The sequence below is a fragment of the Seriola aureovittata genome, chromosome 19 (genome assembly GCF_021018895.1).
Source record: "Seriola aureovittata isolate HTS-2021-v1 ecotype China chromosome 19, ASM2101889v1, whole genome shotgun sequence".
NCBI classification, from domain to species: domain Eukaryota; kingdom Metazoa; phylum Chordata; class Actinopteri; order Carangiformes; family Carangidae; genus Seriola; species Seriola aureovittata.
The window spans coordinates 15,494,971-15,516,530 of NC_079382.1; the positions used below are offsets into that span (position 1 = coordinate 15,494,971).

The 21,560-nt window shown below is 39.9% G+C and overlaps 2 protein-coding genes and 1 long non-coding RNA gene across 3 annotated transcripts in view; 1 reads left to right on the top strand and 2 right to left on the bottom strand.

Moving 5' to 3' along the window:
- The window catches only part of lpgat1 (lysophosphatidylglycerol acyltransferase 1), a 48,805-nt gene extending 38,177 nt beyond the window's left edge, over window positions 1-10,628 (bottom strand). The window contains exons 1-2 of the mRNA XM_056363208.1: window positions 10,009-10,628; window positions 9,085-9,337 (exon numbers count right to left, since the gene is read on the bottom strand). Coding sequence (XP_056219183.1) covers window positions 9,085-9,322 — 238 coding nt within the window. The 5' untranslated portion in view covers window positions 9,323-9,337; window positions 10,009-10,628. The remainder of the gene's footprint in view (window positions 1-9,084; window positions 9,338-10,008) is intronic.
- Window positions 10,629-12,725: 2,097 nt separating this feature from the next.
- Window positions 12,726-21,322, bottom strand: ints7 (integrator complex subunit 7). Its single transcript, XM_056404505.1, has 20 exons — window positions 21,135-21,322; window positions 20,845-20,974; window positions 19,932-20,078; window positions 19,612-19,749; window positions 19,451-19,497; window positions 18,991-19,190; window positions 18,751-18,873; window positions 18,543-18,660; window positions 18,291-18,425; window positions 18,056-18,153; window positions 17,358-17,597; window positions 16,860-16,997; window positions 16,557-16,763; window positions 16,102-16,296; window positions 15,553-15,656; window positions 15,393-15,461; window positions 14,747-14,879; window positions 14,216-14,314; window positions 13,422-13,607; window positions 12,726-13,103 (listed from the first exon to the last, which is right to left on the bottom strand). Exons 1-20 carry the CDS (start codon window positions 21,226-21,228, stop codon window positions 12,819-12,821), a joined length of 2,886 nt encoding a protein of 961 aa, XP_056260480.1. The 5' UTR covers window positions 21,229-21,322; the 3' UTR covers window positions 12,726-12,818.
- Window positions 17,463-18,986, top strand: LOC130187150 (uncharacterized). Its single transcript, XR_008830395.1, has 3 exons — window positions 17,463-17,586; window positions 18,305-18,393; window positions 18,853-18,986. It is a non-coding gene; the product is annotated as an uncharacterized LOC130187150 (long non-coding RNA).
- Window positions 21,323-21,560: the final 238 nt, after the last annotated feature.

Here is a 21,560-nt window from a genome sequence, read left to right on the forward strand (position 1 = left end):
ATAAAACAAGAGTAGGAAGGGGACATTTTCATTGATGGCTAAAGCTTTTTTGGTTAGTGGGTCAACTGGATGAAGAGTGGGAATTAATGCCAGCCAGCAACCAAACAGTGAAGTGTTTTCTGCTTCAACTGCCACATTTTCCCGTTTTCATGGACTGTGGCAGCCATAATTTGAAACTCTTTTATAGTAACACTGATCTGTAGTTAAGACTGATTTAGGAGCGTGGTGAGGTTTTTCAAATAAAAGGTGAAACAGCAGTCTGGTTAAAGTGGCCAAGGACGCAACCAGGTAGTAATCATGATCAGAGCTAAATTGTCAGTATTAGCCTTTAGAGATATTTTTTTGGTGTAAACCATTGGTGTAATGGGTCATGCTTACATAGTTTTTGCACCAGATGACAATGACAAGGTTATTTTTCAACTCTAAATATCCCACAGAGCACTTATTTTGGTCACAATTCTTTCAAAAAAAAAAAAAATGTGTTATGTGTTTATGAACAAGACTTGGGGTGCGTTCACACATGTGGTTACACAATAGTTGGCAGTAGCACTATCTGGCCACTCATGAATCTGCAGTTCTGGGGATGTGTTGTGATGAGCGTGTAATTTACATATCCTGCTCTGACTGGACATTTGTTTTCTGATGTACTTGCTGCTGCCAGACACATCATCAATGATGTTCTTTTTTTTAATGTCCTGGTAACTCATTAAAGACAAATTGTAGAAAACTGGGAAGCCAGAGACTGTGATGATCAGCTTTTCCTCTATTTTGAATAAAGTTTAAAGTTACTCCATGTAGTCCAGCCTAGTAGACAACTCTGTGCTTAAGCTTTGGCTGGAATCAAGATGATGGCAATTGGCTCTCACTTGGCTGTCACTCACAGGGTGCCTGAGGATATTTGCATAAAGTTAAAGCCTTCTTTAACTTCCACCTGTGGTGTAGCTGAGCACTTTCTGAGTTGAGCTCAGCTGGGGGTGCAGGGCTTCATATTCAAGTCTCATTCACAGTGACTGGCAGCTGTAGCTCTCCCTGTTTTTGGAATACACATGTGACTGGCCCGTAAGAACGTTCAGCCATGCCAGAGGTGCAGTGAAGCTGCAATGCTCATCGTACAGAAAATGAAACTGTCAGATAAACCTAAGTGTTGTAATCTTGACACATTCTACTCTGAGCCACAAATATCAACTTCATGGCATTGGAGGAAAAGTGAGAGGGTTTATCAAAGCGAAATATTTCGATAATTTCTTTAGGAACCACAAATACATCTATACAAAATATGATGGCAATCCATCTAATAGTTGTTGAGATATTTCAGTCTGGAATACAGTGGTGGGCTGACCAACCTCACCCTCCTTAGAGTTACGGTGCTATTGTGGCTATAAAAGTGCTTTTTGAGTTTTTTTAAAACTCAAATATCAATACTGGCCTACTGAATGTAGGCTAGGGGCAGGAGTGCAGACGACGCTTTTGGCAGGATATTCAATATTCACCAGATATGTGAAACAATTATCACAGACATGGTCTAACCATATAGGAACAGGTTACATTTGCCCTGGGTGCATTCTGTGTAAAGATCTAATGGGCTACAGAGAATGATCCCCAGTTATCAACCCGGGTCCAGTAATCTCCATGTTGGTTCAATGGAATAAATTGGGTCTCACAAACTACCTTTAATTTCCTGCCCTCATTAAATGCTAAGAGTCAATTTGACCCGAGTCATTCCTTCTAAAAGTTTGTTGAATCAATTACATCACAACACATTAACATTAAAATATGGATTTACCACATAATGTGTTGCTCATCCACATCAATACCCCACAGTCTTTCTGTACACTAGGGAGAGAAACATCAGCCTCCACTTATGCAAACATGTTTCAGGGCTTCAGAATAAAAGTGATGTTAATTCCCATTCATGCTATCGCCCTCTCAACTGAACTGGAGCTACAGGGCTATTATATCACATTGGTTCACCTTCACTTGCTACAAGACATGATTGCATGTGTATCTGGACCTACGTTATGTTTTCATGCGCTATACACATTCAATTTTTTTTACCAAAGTCTGTTAGAAATCATTAGAAAAGCTTCTTTATAAGTAAAACCTTTTATAAGTGCACACAGTTGTGGATTCTATCAAAAGATGCATCTTTGCATCTTGCCTTGCTTCTGGACTTTCTTTCTTTGCACTGATCACAAAGACAAGCTCAGAGAGTATTCATTCAAAATGCCAGTTATGTTGAATTCAAACAGGAGACTACCAGACATTGACTACGATATAATGCACGAGCAAGCTCACCTAAGGTTGATAATAAACTGAAAAGAATCATAAAGCTGTAAACTGCCCCAGCCAAACGAGTGCAACAAAGACAAATCAAAACAGCCGGGGACATGTCAATTAAAGATGATCTGTACACACCCACACAGTCCAGAGAATAAGTCCAATCAGCCAAGAGACTGATATCACTTCTGTGGGTGTATCCTGGCTGTGCAGAGGCTTTAACAAATGAAAAGCAGCTTCCGTTTTGGCCTCAAAGTGATATGATCCACTTTTACATTTACTCCAGCCCTACAGTGCGTATTGCTTAGCACACCTGCAATCTGATCATTACAAAACATTTACAGGAACACTGAAATGCAAATTCCGCATATACACAGCAATGTGACAAGCTTTTTCCTGGTTTTGGGGAACCTGATGCTAGTTGGATTTAGAGCTACAATGATAAGCTGATTGACAGATCAGTAGAATAATAATTGGAAACTACTGTGTAATAAATTAATAGTTTTAGTAATTTTTCAAGCAAAAACAAACAAATCAATTCCCTGGTACCAGTTTCTCAAATGTGAGTATTTGATGGTTTTATGGTCATAAGTCAGAGTGTGAGAAATTATAAATGTTTCACTATTTGTTATTTTATAGACCAAACAATCAATCAGAGGCATATTAATTGAAAATGAGAATAATCAATTGCAGCAGCAATTGGTTTATTTTAAAAGAAAAAGGGACACTGTGGCATTTAAACACCTGAAACAGGTGTCTGCTATTGATACAGAGGCATTTGGCTTCAGTAATGTAGCAGTTATTCAGAAAAACAACATGATGGTACATTATTTTCATTATTAATTCAGCTTATTAACAAATTTTCTGCTGATTGAATAATCAATCAAACAATATAATAATTTAAATGTTGGTGAAGTGGAAACCTAACACTGAGGAGAGGCGTGAGTATTGCTGGTCCGTTAGTAGTGATAAGATGTAGAAACCAAATGCAGACAGAGATCTGAAGTCTGTAAGATGTTACATTCATCTAATCTAAACATCACATTCCCAATACGATCAAAGGCTGGGAAATATAACTTGTAACTAGGAAACAACTGTGCAGAGTCTCCGATCTGACAGTCACCGTCTTCGATCTCTTCACAGGTCCAACAGACCACCAACTCATCGGACATGCAATGAAAACTTAATCCTGCTGGCTTTAGTGCACCTGTTTTTGCCCACTGTGTGTGTGTGTGTGTGTGTGTGTGTGTGTGTGTGTGTGTGTGTGTGTGTGTGTGTGTGTGTGTGTGAGAGAGACAGAGAGAGTGAGTCTGATCAGACTTCATGCAGATGCACTGCTTTTGTCAACAACAGGGAAAGGGGGTCAGGTCCAATGACTATACAAGCAAGTAACCACGTAACAGTAATTCCACTAAATACAGTACAAGACTGTTTCTTGGAAAATGTTCATACTTGGGTGGCTTTCTGAGGTGACTTGTGTAACTGTCGAATTTATTTTTATCAATTCCAGGATGATTCATATTTGACGCATGTAGCTGACAGTTCTCTGAAATGCAGTTTTCAAATAATTAAGAATCATCCTGCAAAGTGGGTTAACAAACGAATTACCATAATTTGTTTCACCACTGCCACAGTGCATCTGTGGTGTCCTTCTGCTGACACAAACTAAATGGACACACAAAAATAGGAGGAAAAAGTGTCGTGTTCAGCACTTACGTCAAAATGCATTTGTGACGGTAGAAAAGGGCATCAGCAGAACATAAAACACAGAAACCTGAATTAAAAAACACAAAACATGACCTTCTGCAGTGCAGTAGACACGTTGTCGTACAAATGTAGCCTCAATATTGACATACAAGTATCTGATGTTAGCTGTCATTATGATGCCATGATATGATAAAATAATACACACTGTGGGCTTGGGAAGGGGGTTAATGATGCACAGCTAAGTGAAGCGGTTAAGCTCGCAGCAGCAGTGTAGCTTGGCTTGGGTCAGCGTGTTCATCAGTGTACAGTATCTTCAAAAGGAATGAACCTCGGTTGTTTTAGTTACGGATAAATGACTTAAACACATATCACTGCGGAGTGCTCTAACCTTACCCACTGAGAGCTTAGCTGAACTCCAGCAGTTGTCATTATTACACAACATTTTTTGTAGCTATCAAAGATGAGTCTTGTATCTGAAGCTATATGGTAAATTGCTTCTCACAAGTTAACCTGTCTGCAGAGTGGTTGAAACAAATTACAGCCTGTCTTTGATGTTATACCAAGAGAATCAACACCTCAAGAGGTAGGCTGGATGAGTTTCAGCCAGAGTTCAAGAAACATTTAATGACTCACAGCATGCATCCATCTCACACTAACACAGACATACTAACTTTCACTCCTTACTTAAAGTAAGACTATGTAGGCTTTGCTGAGCAGCGGCAACAACGGCCTGTGCATCCACAAGTGGTAATTACAGGACACTAGAGCATCCAATTTTTGTTGGGCTCTGAGTCCGAGCATTTACAGGTACTGGACGCAATACACCCCTAGAAGCTAGCAGCTCAAGTTAGCTATGTTAGCAAAGCCTATCAACTGCTCAGGCAACAAACAGACAATCATCATCTCAGTACAAGCAAGCAATCACACTATCCACTCATGTCAGGTCAGCATTCAGCTAATCCGATTGAGTGAAAACATCTGAATCCACAGCAGTCGTGTGCTAAACTGTATATGCTAGGAGCTAGTCTCTTCGTCCGTACTGAGAATACAGGGCTGAAGAACCATAGCTTGTGGTGTGTGACATAGTGTATAGTACATACATAGTAAAGTGTTCTGCACTTCTTGTGGCAGATCATATCCACTCAACCCAAGGTGCGGGTGGGAATAAAAGAGGCGCCATTCTCCCTACTACAAGTCAGCATATCATCAAAATGATTTTGAAGCTGTTATTTTGATGTAAAACAGTTGAATAATGTTGCCTTAATGATACAAACGAAGCCTCCATGAGCAGCTTGAGATTTAACTTCTCATTCAGTTTAGGAGTCAGGCTAAAAAGTTTTTCCAACAAATCATCTCAAGAATTATTCTTCTGTACAAATGATCCTTATCATGAAGAATAAGGCGTGTATGATACTAATAACATGATCTATGTTATCTACAAAGCACCATTGTTCTGCCTCTCCAGTGGATGTGATGCAACATCCTTCATGTCTGATAACCAATGCTCAGCTTCCAGACTGCATTGTGTCAAGCTGTGAATACATACTCCCGTTTCCCTGGCACACATCCTGCATTTCTTGAGTGCAAGTGCACAGGCTGAATGAAGCAGTGAGTCAAAAATATATGTTATATCTGGAACAATGTTACCAGAATGAAATATTTGTACTTGCTCCTTATAAATATGCATGTAAATCATTGTTGATTGATCAGTTTATTTTCTTGATTATTTGATGATCAATCATTTGGTCAAAAAGTGTCCAAAAGCCTAAGACACTTTGAAAATGCTTGTTTTGTCCAATTAACAGTCCAAAACCCAAACATATTTATAATCTCAAAGACGAAGAAAACCAGCAAATAATTGCGTTTGGGAAGCCATATGCAAAACATGGATGAATCAATTACTGTATCAGAATAGTTGCTGTTGATGAAGTATTTGATTAATCATCTATTTGTTGCAACTCTGTTAGAACAAACATGTATCTTTATTGACTTTAAAGAGGTCTGTCTTTTAATATGATCAGGAAAACCACTGACTTACAACATCTTAGGTTGCAATGAATCAGGCAACTAGATTGGTCAAAATTCATCTCTAAGCATGTCAGATTGTTTGCATTTAAAATGAAATGTTGCTTATACCTATACGTACACAGTGGGACCCTAAAGCTTGAGACCACTTACCCATTCAAGTGCCTGGGAAAGTGGTCTACATGTACATACTTAATAATTTACAGCTGTTTCTTGGAAAGAAAGGGGAAAGAATCTGTACTGTAAGTGTGAAAGTACAAGTGTGACCTTGGACAAAACCCAAAGCTTTAAAATTCTGTGTGTTGTCCAAATTCAGAGGTCATTCACACAGTGCAGGGAGCTGATAGTTACACAATAGTGCCTTGTGAAGGAAAGGTAACAGGGTTAATCGACCCCACTTTGCCCTACTAGCCTTGAGATGCAGGTCACAATATTTGATGCTTGCACATGCTCCAGGTCTGGTCGACTGCATGCTGACCCATCTACTAGAGCAGTTTAACTTTATATCTATATCGCCGGCATTTATCTTTCCGTAATAATTTACTGCTCAGACCTAAGTTTTTGTCAGTCTGTTCAGTGTTTTGTAATGTGGCTTATATCTGACAGCAGTCTAAACAACCGCTTCTGACACACGTGCCAGAAAACAATGCCAAAGAACACCTGACACATTTGCACTTAAGTATACAAACGAAAAGAGGGCCATTTAAATTAGTGACCTTGCATGTCATGTCATCATGCTGCTGCACTGTGTCATACCTGGGCTTATCTCATATGCCTACGTGTAACTCAAATGCTTCTTTTATTTTGAGTCTGCGGCTTCTTTTAAGTCCATTTTAAGGCTCATAACTTTGCACTCACATTCGCCTGGCTCCATTCAGTCATTTCTTTTTATACAGATCACATGGGTACATCGAATGAGTTTTGTGGCACTGAGGTGACATTTAAATGATTATGTAGATACCTCAATGCTCCTTAATAACTGACTGATGACGCACATTAACTCAAATCTGGTTTATGTCAGAATAAGAACCAAAAATCAGCAATCAGCATTAAGACATGTTTTTATTAGTTTTACACTGTAGTAAATACAGATCCCTGTCACACAGGCAGATTTTAAATAATTAACATGATTTGGACCATTTTACCTGCTGTTTGAATGTATCCTAAAACTCAGCTGTATGTATAAATGTATAAATTTAATTCATATGAGAAGTACCAGACTATGAATTACAAAATATTACATCTGATTGTCGCAATTAAACTTGAGTCCTCATTTACATGCTACGCCTGTATAGTGTTTCACTTCCAAACACTCACAGGTCTGTAACACATATTGCTCAACAAAAGACCAGGTGTTCTATAGGCTGAAAGCTTTGCAATATTAATCAGTGTGCCTTGTTGCTCCCCATGTTCACCACTTCAGCAATTTGTAAGCATTTGCTCAGAGCTGTGTGCAACCAAACACCACTGACAACCTGAATCACTTCAAGATATTCAACCAGCCAGTTGAGAAGAATCAACAGACGTACTTTCTCTGTACAGTTACAAAAAGAAAAATTCCTTCACCATGACTGTATTTAGTAAATCTAGTATTTAAGGTCACAGCTTATTTTCGTTTTCCATTAACCTTGATTAATCAATTAGACTATAAAATATAAAGAAATTTGCCGTCATATTTTTTGAGAGCCCAAGGTGATGTCTTCAGGTGTTTTGTTTTGTCAAAACCAAAATTTCAAAACACAAAGGTGATTCATTTACTGTCATACAGCACAAAGAAAAGCAGCAAATCCTCACATTTGAGAATCTGGAACTCAAAAATCTGGCATTTCTCTTGAAAATCACCCTAAACAATTACCCAGTTATCAAAACAGTATGATTAATCAGTTATTTGTTGTAGCTCTACAAGTAATACTCCTTTTAAGCGGAGGCAAAGGAGGACCACATGCAGCAAAAATACAAAATGTGACCATGTGTAACTACACAAATAAAAACCAGACTGAGCTATGCTTTTCAAGGTAAGGAGGTTTTTCACAGAATCACTGTAATAGAGGAAAGTAATCTTGCTTTGAATGGAAATGCTCTATTGAAAGTGGAGGGAAAAGCAGCTGTGCCACTTAAAATTCAAAAGAAAGAAGAGCATTTTTATTCATTTTTTCTTCGACTATCTCATTTTTATTCAACCATCTGCCCTAACCCTGTCACTGACTTATTTCTAATTCAGGAAGAAAAATACTTGGTGACAGAGGGCAGTGGGATAGCAACTACACATTGGTGTCAGTGTTCATACAGTGACCAGTACTCATCAGCTGGGGAGAAGTTAGCCTCAATTTGTGCCTCTCATGTATTGACATTTGAGTGTTTGAAAAGACGGTTGCTTAACAGCACTTACCAGCATCCTCAATACTATTCTTCTCAGCTGGATGAAAAAAATTATGTCTGCTGCAGAGCAAAAAGATTTTTCACCAGTTTCTAAAGCTGCAACTGTATTTCCTAATCTCCTAAGGTAGAAGGAAATGACATGTCTTTGTTCTTTTTGTAAAAAACAAGAAGCATATTAATGCATGACATTATACTATAATTTCTGATATATGCAATACACCAAATGTAACTAATAATAGCAATATTGATAAAGCTTCAATTTTGGTTCATGTTGTAGAACTTAATCAAAGACATATATCATTCTACAGCTATCATCTTTGTTTGGACAAGAAAGCAGCATCATAACTGTTTTAATGTGCAGCAAACGCAACATTTTTCATCCAGATGTTTTGAAGAGTCTAACCAGGGGTTTTGGACATATCTTCAGAAGAACAGCAAGTTTTGTTATAAAATATTCCAGGTTTGATGAGGTTTATATTTTTCAGTGCAACAGATGTTTATCTTTGTGATTCAAGTGTAAATTCGTGAAGCACAAATAAGGGCTAGGATGCAACTTCACAGCTTTTAGAGCAATTCTGCGCACGCTTACCCATCAGCAAACTGCTACCATTAGGTCCAGTGTGCAAATATATTTCTGCATGCAAGCAGAGCAAGAAAGCACATGGACCAATGGCAATATGCATGAATCTATCTTACCTGTATAGCCTGCAATCCAGCCCCATGAAGACACCATGGCCAGCAACCATTTGAACATAATTCCTTCAATGTGCCAGAAAGTGGAGCTGTCCCATATTCTCAGCGGCTGGAGAAGCAGCAGGTATAAGCAGTACGATGGGATGGCTACACAGTTGTTGAAGAACATAAACACAAAACGGAGCACAGCCGTGAGCAGAACCCAGCCCAGTTTGCTGGCCCCGTCCAAGAGCTGTGCCATCCTGATACACACCGTCTGTAACAGAGACACAGCAGCTGTTAACATCTCGGCTTAGCTTGTGTGACAAAAGACAAAACGAGTCCTGTGTGTACATAACATTAGCCTTACTGTAAACAAACTGATTTGCTCTGAACAGGACACGAATCCGCAGAATAACCCAATGACATACCACACACTGAGGAGGGAGTCTGCCGCGAACCGGTTGAGGGTGAGGCTATTTCACGGAATTTAAATTAAACGCGCGTAGTGGACGCTATTTTCTGATTTTTAATCAATAGGATTTATTCCTGACTGTAGCTGTTTGTTATTCGTGACTGCCCAATAGCTAGCTGCCTAGCCGTACCAGTAATGCATGCAAAGACAGGACCATAAAAGGACCAGTCGCACGGGACGTGGTCATGACATGCTAGCTAGCAGTAGGCTGAGTTAGCATAACGGGAGCAGATGTCATCAAACGTGTCAGGTGTGACAACCCTTGGGTTATAACATTATTGCTAAACATACTGACACACACAATGAAGGAAATAATAAACGTAAGTGCTTATGTATTTTATGAGACAATGCCAAACGTTAACTCGGGCGCTGGATGTCTGGAGGCTGGTGCAAAACTCAATATCCGTGTATTTCACCCAGAATATAGTCCGGCCCTTTACTTTACTTTAAGTGTGGTAGCTAATGTTACTCACCCCAATTAGTGTCACTGAAGCATCCAAGGACAGTCGGGGATGTAGCTAATTGCTGGAGCGAGATAAACTATATCACGTGTAGCTCTCCTAAACGGTTAATTTAGCAATTTTTGCTAGTTGACATGTTCCCTTTCTATCAAATCCGGGGATAGCGATGGAAACGTGTGATAACGTTACAACAAACCCCGTAATGTAAAACTGCAGTTGCAGCCATTTAGCTAACGTTATCCAGGGCTGCTCGGGCACGGTGTCTCCCGGCGGGCACCGTTAGCTCGCTAGCTAGCAAGCAGGCAGCTCCGCTTGAGCGTCGCTGACTCCATCTCAGTCAGAGACACCGGGATAAATCCACCAATGCATCATCATCATCGTCGTCGTCGTTGTCGTCAAGTTAGCTAGCTACTGAGCTCCCATTAACGAATACGAGCGAGAGGCGATTCAGGCCGGGCCTCTGATCAACGCCGCTCGTTAGCCAAACGCTACACAACGTACACACGACATATGCACATCAGATTCGAATAACAGCGATATTTCGTTTCTCTGCTGGCATCACCCGTTATCTCTCTCCAGTCCCGATTCACATCGCGTCAACGCACAAAAAAGATCAACACGCTGAGAACGGAAACGCGTCCGTCTTGCCTTCAAAATAAAAGCTTCAGTTGTAAGGTTTCATGCACGAATAGTGAAATAAGTGAAAGGGCTAAAAAAAAAAAACCTGATGCTTTATATCCTGCTGGGTAGTTTGATTTATAATAATGTATCATAATTAATTTGTGAATCATATTTTCTATAAATAATTTAGATCTGCAAAGTAACAAATTTTTTAAGCTGCCAAATAAATATAGTGCAGTAAAAAGTACATTTGCCTCTAAATGTAGTGGAGTAGAAGTATAACATAAAATGAAATGGAAATACTCAAGTTAGGTACAAGTACCTCAATTTTGTCCTTTTGTGTCTTTTAAGTTATCATCTATTGCCAAATGAGGTAACACAATGGTGATTGAGCCTATTACCAACCGATGAAATTATATACAAGTCCTTGCATTTTACAGTTTTATGAACTGGGTCGCTGGTATGACTCACTCACAAAATCACTACCACAAACGTTAGTGGTTCAAAAACAAACCTGATAATGAAACTGAGATCTGCGATATTGCTACTTTAAGTCGGTACTTAAGTAAATGTACTTAGTTACTTCCCACAACTGGCCATTCATGTTAGGATTATATTGTTTGATTCATTTTTAGTTGGTTTAGTTGGTATAGTACTTTGCATTACCTTTAATTCTGAATGTTGAGAATAAATCAACCTGCCTTAGTTGAAATTGTACCTAAGTAGTGCAAATTCCCCAACAAAGTTGCAAATAATAGAATTAACACTGTGAACCTGAATCTCCCATTTATGAGGCCCCTTGGCAGTTATCCACTTTGCCCCACTGAAAAATCTGGCATCAGAAGTTACAACAAAATTTGGAAGTCTAACAGAAAAAAAAAAATCAATATACTTAAAATTCTAGTAGCCGAGTCAACAATTAATAGTCAATGTGCATACCAGGAGGCATGTCCCAACTGTTTTTCTTATTTATACTACTATGAATTTGTAAAGAATATTAACAGAATAAATAAACTATTATGCCTGGTTTTGTAAATTGTTAACGTGTCAAGCAGCTAATTCCATTGCATTAACAAAGAGAAGATAACAGCATCCTAGATTTGTCATCAGAATGTGATGAAAATGTTTCCTGTATTGAAAATAAGGGTACCTAATTTCTGACTGTTGCCAAATGATCAATGTGAACATATCGAACATCTAAATTTTAATATTAAATAGAAATTTCCTTGATGGTTTAATGAGATAATAATTGACTTGGTACAACCAGTACCTAGTTTTTATTTTGAAAAACACGTGCGGAAGCTTCATTTTTACTCCCTGTCACTTGACACTCTGGTGTTCACCTCCAGCCTCTAACCATTAAGTGCGCAGACTCCTTGATTCAAGTGCTGATGGTTTCAGTATTAATGGACAAGAAACTGTTTTTATAATTTTGTGACTAAGTCTTATGACTTCATCTTAAGTCATCTGGACCAATTCCCAGCTGCAAATTGTTTTCAGATTACATCATCATCAGTGTGGGTGTGTGTTTTCACGATTAAAATCACTGAATTTACTTGCTTTTAAACCAGAAGCATCATAGGCAACAGAGTTCGCATCATTATTAAAGTATGTGAGAAGATATAGAACTGGGGTGTCATAACTGTTGGTGAAAATAACAAGCATAGGATGGGTCAGCATGATGATGTACACTGTAAAATAGTAAAGGTAAATTTATCTAGCGGAAATAGACTAGATGCTGACCATTTAACATTATGATTCAGACAAGTGTGGAATTGACATCAGAGATTTTAGTACTCTTCAGACAAAGATGTTCAGTAAATGACTTAGCTCTGCCCCCTGGTGGCACTCTGTTATTACACTTATTGTAGAGTAGATTACAGTAAATCCAAGGACATTTGTACTAAATTGTCCTGGAGATCACTGCATGCATGAAATATGATTTGATTAAGAATATGGAGAAGCAATTACAAGCAATTTAGCATTTTCTGGTGGGCGATATTCACCTTCAGGTTATACAGAAGGCCAATAATGTATGGAGTGAAGGAATCATGTTCTAAATAAGTGCATTATCCTTGCTTCACACATTTTAGAAGAATTACACGCAATTAAATCTGGTCTTTTAATTATTCAAAAAAATATTTACTTAATCAGTTTTTACAAAACAAAACAGGTCAAGCACAAAAGTTAAAGCACATTTACTAGAAGCGAGAGTATGCTCCCCTCTGTGGAGCAGGTTGGGCTCCACTCTGCTGCTGCATCTGGTGTCGGAGCTGCTGGGAGTAAGGATCCTCCAGGGATTTGACCGACACCGTCGTCTTAGGCCCCGTCTTCCACTCTGTGCCGCTCTCATCCACCACAGAGGCTTCCACAGTTACAGTGTGAGTGCCCAGGATGGAGAAGTTTAGCAAGAACTGGGTGCTGAAGTAGTCGTTGTGCGGTTCTACCCGCTGCTCGATCTCATTAGTTTTAGTGTCTAGTGGAATCTGAAGGGTAGGAAATATGGGAAAAGGATAAAAATATGGGAATGTTATTGTCAAAGGAGCAACAACACAGCCAATGGAGAGCAACTTAGAGGACAGATGTGTGCACTAGTGTGGTCTGTGTATGCAGCTGTGTTAGTAGTGCCTATATGGGTTTTAGAATATCAGATAAAAGCTTCAATACATGAAACAAAGAGTGATATCCTGTATCATAAGAGCACAAGAGAATGGAAGAGGGGATGTTTTGGACTTAAGATTTCTATGATTTCTTAAAAATATTTAATCAATAATCAAAGATGAAGGCAAAAAGCCAACACATACCTTGTGGTCAGGTCCCGTCTTGCTCTGGAGAACTGAAGTGACATTGAGACAGACAGACTGGATCTTCCTGAAGAGTCCTGGAGTGGAACCATGCTGCACTACCCCCTCCACTTTTAGAGTCAGCTGCTGGCTGTTCTGCACTGGGATTGGTTCACTCGGTGTTCGTGGGGATGGAGAAATAGCAAGCTGTAAAAATATAACACATGCCTGGATAAGTCTTCAGAGAGCTAAAGAAAGTTCTCTACTGTACTGCACGTCTCCATGATCACACAGCCATGTAAAGTGGATACTATATGTGGTGTCCTCTGTTCCTTTCCAAATAACGGGTCAAATAAAAGCATCCGAGTTATGAGGGAGTGACTTTCTCATTCTTCCTTTTGTTGATGAATGATTGTTAATATGAACAGTGAAAGGCATCCTGTAAAAGTCCTGAGGACATGTAAATCTAATACAATGACATTGAGAGGAGAGTACTGCTTTTGAGTAGATAGAAAGTTGTGTAGTGAGCTCAAAGTCATTCGTAATGTTTTTCATTCTGTTTGGCATCAGTAACTGTGAATTAGGCCAGGAATCATTCTTTATAAATTAAGTTCTGATTTAATTTTGACAGAAAATTTAATGAAAATGCCACCGTCTCACACAGGCAGTGTGTTCGCTCTAACCCATTAACATGGGCACCAAAATGAAACACAGCTGCCACACGCATGCCAGGCAGCCAGTGCGTTCCTGGCCTTAGGATGTCCATATGTTTTTTGCTTTTCTAATTAAAGTGCTTATATTATGAGTTACTGTACCTTAATGCTTGTTGACTGGAGCTTTTGGAAGAAGTACCTCTGGAAAGACAGCGGGACCTTGAGCAAAGCTATGACAGTGTCACAGAGGCAACCTGTATGCTGAAAAATAATGACAGCAAACAATACATTTACATTATCCACATTATAGGCGGTTTGCTGCAGCTCATTTCAATTTTTTTCTTTTATTTAACCAGATAAATCTTGTTGAGATTAAAATCTATTCTATTCAAATCTTTTCAAGAGGACAGCATTAAAATATTGTTACAGCAATTAATGTAAACAGCAAGACAACTGTCATATGCTTTAAGAGTATAGACAATATCCAGTTAAGATCCATATATGCATCTAGGTACACTGACATACAAAGCTTAGTTGCACAAATACACCACTTACATACTACTAGATAACAACAGAACATTTGTTACAACCTTTATACTTTGAAAATCTGGAAACCCTGGAGCAAAACCATGAGCAGAAGTAATTTAGCATATTCAAACTTGGTGATCACTAGGTGGTCCATGTTAATCTTACCAGGTATGAAACTGGGGGATGTTTCTTGGTGAGGCCCTCCACTTCCTCCAGCACATGGTTGAAGACAGACATCATCCGTCGCTCGTATTCACTCTCTGTCTGCACCGACCCCAGGGTGCCATACTCCTGAAAACTAAATTACAGAAACACAGAGAGACAATCTGTTACAAACAGACGTCTGCCAGGAGACCGCCTTCAGGGGACACGTGCCACAGCAAAGCACTGTCAGTACAAAACATTCAAGTACATGGATACAGTGAAAAGCCTTTCTAACAAGTTAATAAGATGCATTTATTTTCAATATGATGCTGTGTGCGTCATGATAACTGGTCACAGCATTGATATTAACATTCCTTTACAAACTCAATAAGATGCACGTAAACTAAAATGAGATTAGTTCTCATTCTTTACTGACAGTCAACGACAAAGAAAATACATTTTCTCAAGTGCCAAACCAGTTAAAACCCTCTGACCCAAGGGATTTAATTAAGACGGAAGTCTTTTTTATCTACAGCAGTTTTCCCCCAAAGTTTGTAAGTAAAACAATGAATCTAATATAAATTTACATTTTTTCCCTGAACTGCCAAAAAAAAATAAAAACAAATCATATTGGTCGACCTTTCTGGACTCCAGCAACAACTCTCACCTGGCTGCCTGTGGGTCCAGAATCAACGCTTCTATCACATGGGAGACAAGCAAACAGCTCTGTTGTTGTCTGGACAGACAGTTAAAGCGAAATACAGTACAGCTGAGAAAACAAGGTCAAAAACACTATGCGAGTGTGACCGAGGCATGTTTAAGGATACAGCTCCACATTGCGAAGGGTGGCATAGTCGGCATCAAACGAGGCCTGGTGTAAATCAGCATAGCGTGCTCCAAGACTTCTGAACTCGTCCATGCATACCTTCATCTGGAGAGAGAAAAAAAAAAAGACAAATTCTGGACAGTGAAGTAGACATCTACTCTGGGCTGTTTTTTTTCCCAATTCATGTCTGCCTGCTGCTGCATTTTCCCCCTGCAACTGCAAGATTTATAATGTATTTACCGGTAGCTTCAGTCAAAAAACAGACCCGTGTGCCATTAACCATCTAATTTTCCCACATCTATTTTCAGCCCTGAATAATATGTATATGTGCCTATGCATATATAAAATGTTCTTTCAATTGCTACCTCAGTGAAAGTAGAACACCAAGTATGATTTACAAACTGCTGCCAGCTAAAACTCTGGTGAGTACATGGTGTGCTACAGCATCTATACAAAAGCTATACAATGACTTTACAATGTGACTGCCTGGAGCTTTGGACAAAGGACCTATTCCCTGCAGGGTAACCTCTCTGCATACACAGTGCTTCACCTGTAATGAGATGCGGCCGCAGCGCTGCAGGTCGTTGCCTGAGGTGAGAGCGATGGTGGTTGCGATGGCAGGAGGAGGGCTGGTTTTCAGGCTGTTGCAGGTACAAATGAGCTGTGACAGGGCTTGCAGGGTGTCGATCCGCAGCTTAATGAACTCGCACTGGAATGTTAGGGGGCTCAGAGGAGTGCTGGCAGCCTGGAGGGAGGGATTAATCAGATAATGTGTACATAACCACAGTTTAATTACCACAGTTAAAAAGTTACAAGCCTTGTTGAATTGACCTTATAAGATACAGTCAGGTACTGGGTTAGAATTAATCCATGAGATGCTGTGAAATCAGCTTCAATAGGAAGACTCTCCAGACTGACTATCAGCTGCTTTAAGCATCCTGTCATTGGTGAAGGAGGAAGTGTAGTAATGTTTTTTGACAAGCAGATGCCTGACAGTTAACTGACTGTGAGGGAGGCGATGCCCTTTTGGTAGGAGCGCAGGGCCTCGGCGATGGCGCTCATGGCTCCGCTGTAGTCTCCGTCCTCCACGTGACTCAGGCACTGCTCGGCCTGTGAAAACTCCTTCAGGCTGTTCAGCCAAAAGTAGAAGTGTTCTGATGCCACACGGGTCCGCAGACTCTGGTAGAGCTCGCTGGAGAACTCATGGCATCCCTGCCGATTAATGATAAATACTTTATGATCTTGCTTCAGGAAATGGATGGTGCTTGTTGTGACACCATTTTGATTAAAAAGAGATTTTTTTTTTACCATGCGTGAAGCTTGCCGTGCAATGCGGTAAACCGTCCATCCATTAGCAACATTCTCCAGCTGTTGTTTGATGACTGTCTTCACGTCAGCTGACAAAGATGACTGACTAGCAACAAAAATCACTGTTGCCAAGGAAACCTGCCACAATCACAGTGAGTGGGACAAGTGTTAAAATCCAAAATCTGAAATAAGCTAATAATACAATAGTAACAAAAGTGTAAACACAAGAAAGAATTCTTAATGTGAGTGCAAACTAATAGTCAGTTATTAGCAGTAATGTAAGGGCTAAAAAAGCTGTAATTGAAAACGGCTGGATATGTAGGTTGATTGTCAACTAGAAAGTAGATAAAAACACGATCTCTGCTTAAATGTAATCTAAATGCTGTTGTAAGTCTGCTGTGTCTGTGCTTAAAACATAAAAGCTACATTAGACTAAGACTCTCAAAGCTTTTCCTTTCTAAACGTCAGCTGATGTGTGACTCATGCTCAGTCTCTCACCAGAAGCTCTTGCTGCTTGTCAGTGGAGGAGTGACTGGCCACTCTGTAGAGGTCCACCAGATCTCCCAGCATACCGTCGCCCAGCACCGGCAGGTGGGTGGCGATGGCTGCCAGAGCGTGGCACAGAAGAACGCGTGAGGTGTCACAGGATAAGTGGAGTTGGCCGAGCAGGAACTCCACAGCCGATTGGCTGAGATGGGGTCGACTTTTCAGCATCTTAACCAATGAGGTGAGGGCCGTCTGGGGTGGGGTTGACACAAAAAAAGGGAAGGAGAAAGTTGGGTATAACTACAGAAAGTCGTATATTTAATAATCAAGAATTTCTGCATGGCCCTTTCCCCCGACTTTATCGACTAGAGCTGGGAACAGTTTGAAGTGTGATATTATTTTTAGTTCACTACATGTTTTTCTACAAATACTTTTTTCATTTAACAAAACAGGAAAAACTTACCAAATATTAAATGTTCCCTAAACACAACAATGTTAATAAGTAATTACTATTACTAGTAAAATAAGTAAACGTGATTACTAATCTGACCAGACATTTCATTACAACTTATGGAGCTCGATAGTTTTCTATACGATGTTTGAAGAACATTTTGACTGCTGCCAAAAAAGTATTGATGTTCAGTGTTCAGCCCTATTCCTGATGCATTCATTCGACCTGTATCGACTGCCTTGTTGTTATAATGTCTTACTTTGAGAGTGGCCTGGACACTGGGGCTGCTGTCCTGACTGCAAAGCATCAGAAGGGACTCCACTCCCAAAACTGTGTCCTGCTCCAACTGTACTATATCTGAGGAGGAGAAATACACACAGAGGCACTCAACACAAAAGCAAACACCAGTGGGGTGAAACTGAAATTAAATCATTTGCATGAGTAACTGGCATTAAAGTAATCCCTAACCCAGGCCATTACTTGTTGTAACTAACCTTTTTCTGGACAGGAAATGGCAATGTTGGAGAGTACTATGACCCCATGAGCAGCCACTGCCAGGTTGCTGTGGTAACAGCATTCTTGCGCCAGTTTAACCAGGTCAGTGAGCCGGGGGGGAACTGAGGAGCTACCTGAATGTTTGAGAGGAATACAGATCAGTCCAGAGATATTCTTTTTCACAATACAAGTAACAGCAGTGGAACATGCTATATATAATGTATATAAAGCCGAGGTAAAATAAACACCACCTGTCATATTACTGAAGTACTGCTTGATTGCGATTGTTCCAGAGAGGGTGGAGAGGACAGCAAGCATCCCCAGCTTCAAGCTGTTGTAAGGGCTACTCAATGCACACTCACACAGAGTCTGCAGGTAGAAACACGTTCACATTAGCTACAGGTTTCACGCAAACATGACGAAAATGATGCGGTGCACTCTCAACATCTGAAAGGTTACCTGAGTGTTTTCTCTGATCCAAAGATGAGGAGCCTTTTTAGCCAGGAGCTTTAGGTCGTTAATTGCAAGTCTCTTCACAGCTTTTCTTGGGTCATCTTTCAGGTACTGAAGGAGGAGCTGTAACTGTATGGACAAGGAATCAAATAGCAACAACTGTTAAACACTTGTCAAGACAAAATACTACAACAAGTACAAAAACGAACCACCAATGATGATGTAAAGCTCTGTCATCGCCCCTACCTGCTTAGGGATATCAATGAGGGAGAAGGCGGCCAGCTGAGTGAAGGTGTGCAGGGTGACGATGACCATGGGGGTGGAGGGATAGGAGTTGACCAGGTGCTGTAGGAGCTCTCTGCTGCTGGACGCCAAGCTGGCATCATGGTGCATGTGCTGCAGCATGGGAATCAGCTTCAGCTTCAGTTCCACTGGAGTGTCCAAACCTGGGGTAAATGTACAGACCAAGGAGGAATACAACCTCTGTCAAAGATGAAGTGAACATAACACGACCTTTCTTCAGAACAGAAAGCTTTGCCTGGACAATTCACTATGAATCAATTGTTTTAGGCCTTAATTTGTTCTTATTTCAATTTTTGGTATTTGTTTGGAATATTTAATGAATATCCAAAGCTTGTAAAAAAGGCATTCTTGACAGCCATTATTTCCCTAAATGTGATTGGTGAATGCGATGCAAAGATTTTACCTTGAATCATCTCACTGACTTTGTTACAAATCCCAGCTGCAAAGTCTCTGAAAATTAGAAACCACATAAAAAAAAAAAATAAATAAATAAAATTCATGTTATCCAAAATGTCATCCAATATTTTTGCACTACAGTTCAGCTAAAGTAATGAATTTCCTTACTTTGACTGTGCGGAGAAGCTTGCAGCTGCAAATATGGCAGCTTCTACTTCCACATTGTCATGAGAGTCCAGACTTTGGCGAATACTGTGGTGGGCATTCTTCCTCTCTGGGATGATGGAGGCCAAACTACCAAGCATCCTGAACAGAGGGAGCAACGGGGAAATTGTTTTCAGTCTCAGACAACTGGAAGCAGGGGGAAGTTGGCGTGCATACATTACAAACGTATTCTGGGACTGTACAGTAGTACACCTTTATAGCAAAAATCCTGTGCCAACCAGCATGTACACTTATGTTCCATTTTCATTATTACACATTATTACCTCAGCGTAATGGCTCTGGCCACAGGGTCATTGCTGTGGATGACCGAAAACACCCTTTTAACGAATTCATCCACATTAAGGATCTTTTCCAAGTGTTTCTCGCTCTGTTGAGTTACCTTCAGCACACAAAGGCGCAGAAAGTTGTTCCTGAAATCAGAGAAACCATCTTTATTAGAAAAGACATTTGTGCCACAATAAAACCAGTCCTACTAATTACACTAAATATTTAAAATATTGCTAATCACAAGTTACCAGAGCACCAAATGTCATGCAGAAAAATCAGAAGTACTCAATTAATGTTGTAACTAGTTGTCAGTTTATCATGTACATCTAGGTAAAAGTAATGCTGTCTAATACACCAGCCCTGTAATCAATCCTGCCTTCATACAGGTTCTAATGTTCAGTTCTTGTTAAAATTTTGGAGGCTGTAATTAGTGGTGTAGTTTAACTGCATTGTGTATTATTGAAAGGTGTGTCTAATATGTACTGAAGCCGATTAGTTGATTAATCAATTAGTCAATCAACAGAACATTTATCGGCAACTATTGTGATGAATTATTTATGATTTCACAACATTTTTAAGAAAGAAAATATTCTCTGGTTCCAGTTCCTTGCTTTTCTTTGTCATACATGACAGTAAGCTGAATACCTTTGGGTTTTGGACTGCTAGTTGGACAAAAAAAGTCATATGAAGATGTCACATCAGGCATTAGGAAAATTAGATATTTTCCCCCATTCTCTATAATGACTACTGAAGTAATCGAGAAAAGATGCAGCCCTAATATTTACTTTACCCAAGGATAGATTAAGATTTGTTGCATGGCTGTGTGACTGTATTACTGTAGCAGCCATCAAAATTTAAAATGTCATTCAGCAGCTATCATGTCAGCACCAGTTTCTAAAGCGTCCATACCCAAGTCTGAAGATGTCTGCTAGTTTCAGAAATGCAGAGTTGATGAGGATGGGAAAGGGGTACTTCTGGAAGAGTTTGGGGAAGAGCACAACCGCCTCACACTGCTCTCCCAGCTTCCCTGACCGCAACCCTGGAATTGGAGCAATTTCACTAGTCACAACAAAGTAAAGACATCTCACATGGCCGGTAACATTTCGCAGAACCATCACATGGAAAAGACACAACACACGACGTAGGACTACAGTCCAACAGAGCCGTGTGCTAACTAGTTAGCAAGCCAGCTAACGCACCTTTGTCCAACTCCATGAGAGCGGAATTGGCGTCGAGCTCTTGTTCTCCATAACAAGCCTCTGATAAGAATGACCTTGCAGTGGAAAGCGACATTATTGTTTAGTTTTTTTCACTTGAAAAACCAGGCTTCACTGCGCCCATCGGTCGTTAGAGTTCACTGTTCATGGGGAGAACAGAAAATATTACGCCCCGTGTTACAGATGTAATACTTCCGGTTTGGGTTTTTTTTCCACAATAAAGCGCTCCTAATATGTTAAATGCTGAAGTTTCGTCCATTGACTATTTACTACTTTCTGAAAACACAAATCTTTATGTAAAAAAAAAAAAAAAAAAAAATCAGTTAAACTGTTATCGTTTAAGACATACATATTTGCAGTGGTGGAAAATGACAAAAATGCACTTACTGAGGCACTGTGTAGGAAATA

Excerpts from the sequence above, each read along its gene's own strand:
- ints7 (XM_056404505.1), bottom strand. The coding sequence starts at position 21,228 with ATGTCGCTTTCCACTGCAAGGTCATTCTTATCAGAGGCTTGTTATGGA. Across the intron at positions 18,426-18,542 it reads GTACTTCAGTAATATGACAG|GTAGCTCCTCAGTTCCCCCC; the intron begins GTGGTGTTTATT and ends TCAAACATTCAG. Across the intron at positions 16,998-17,357 it reads ACAAGCAGCAAGAGCTTCTG|GTTTCCTTGGCAACAGTGAT; the intron begins GTGAGAGACTGA and ends TGATTGTGGCAG.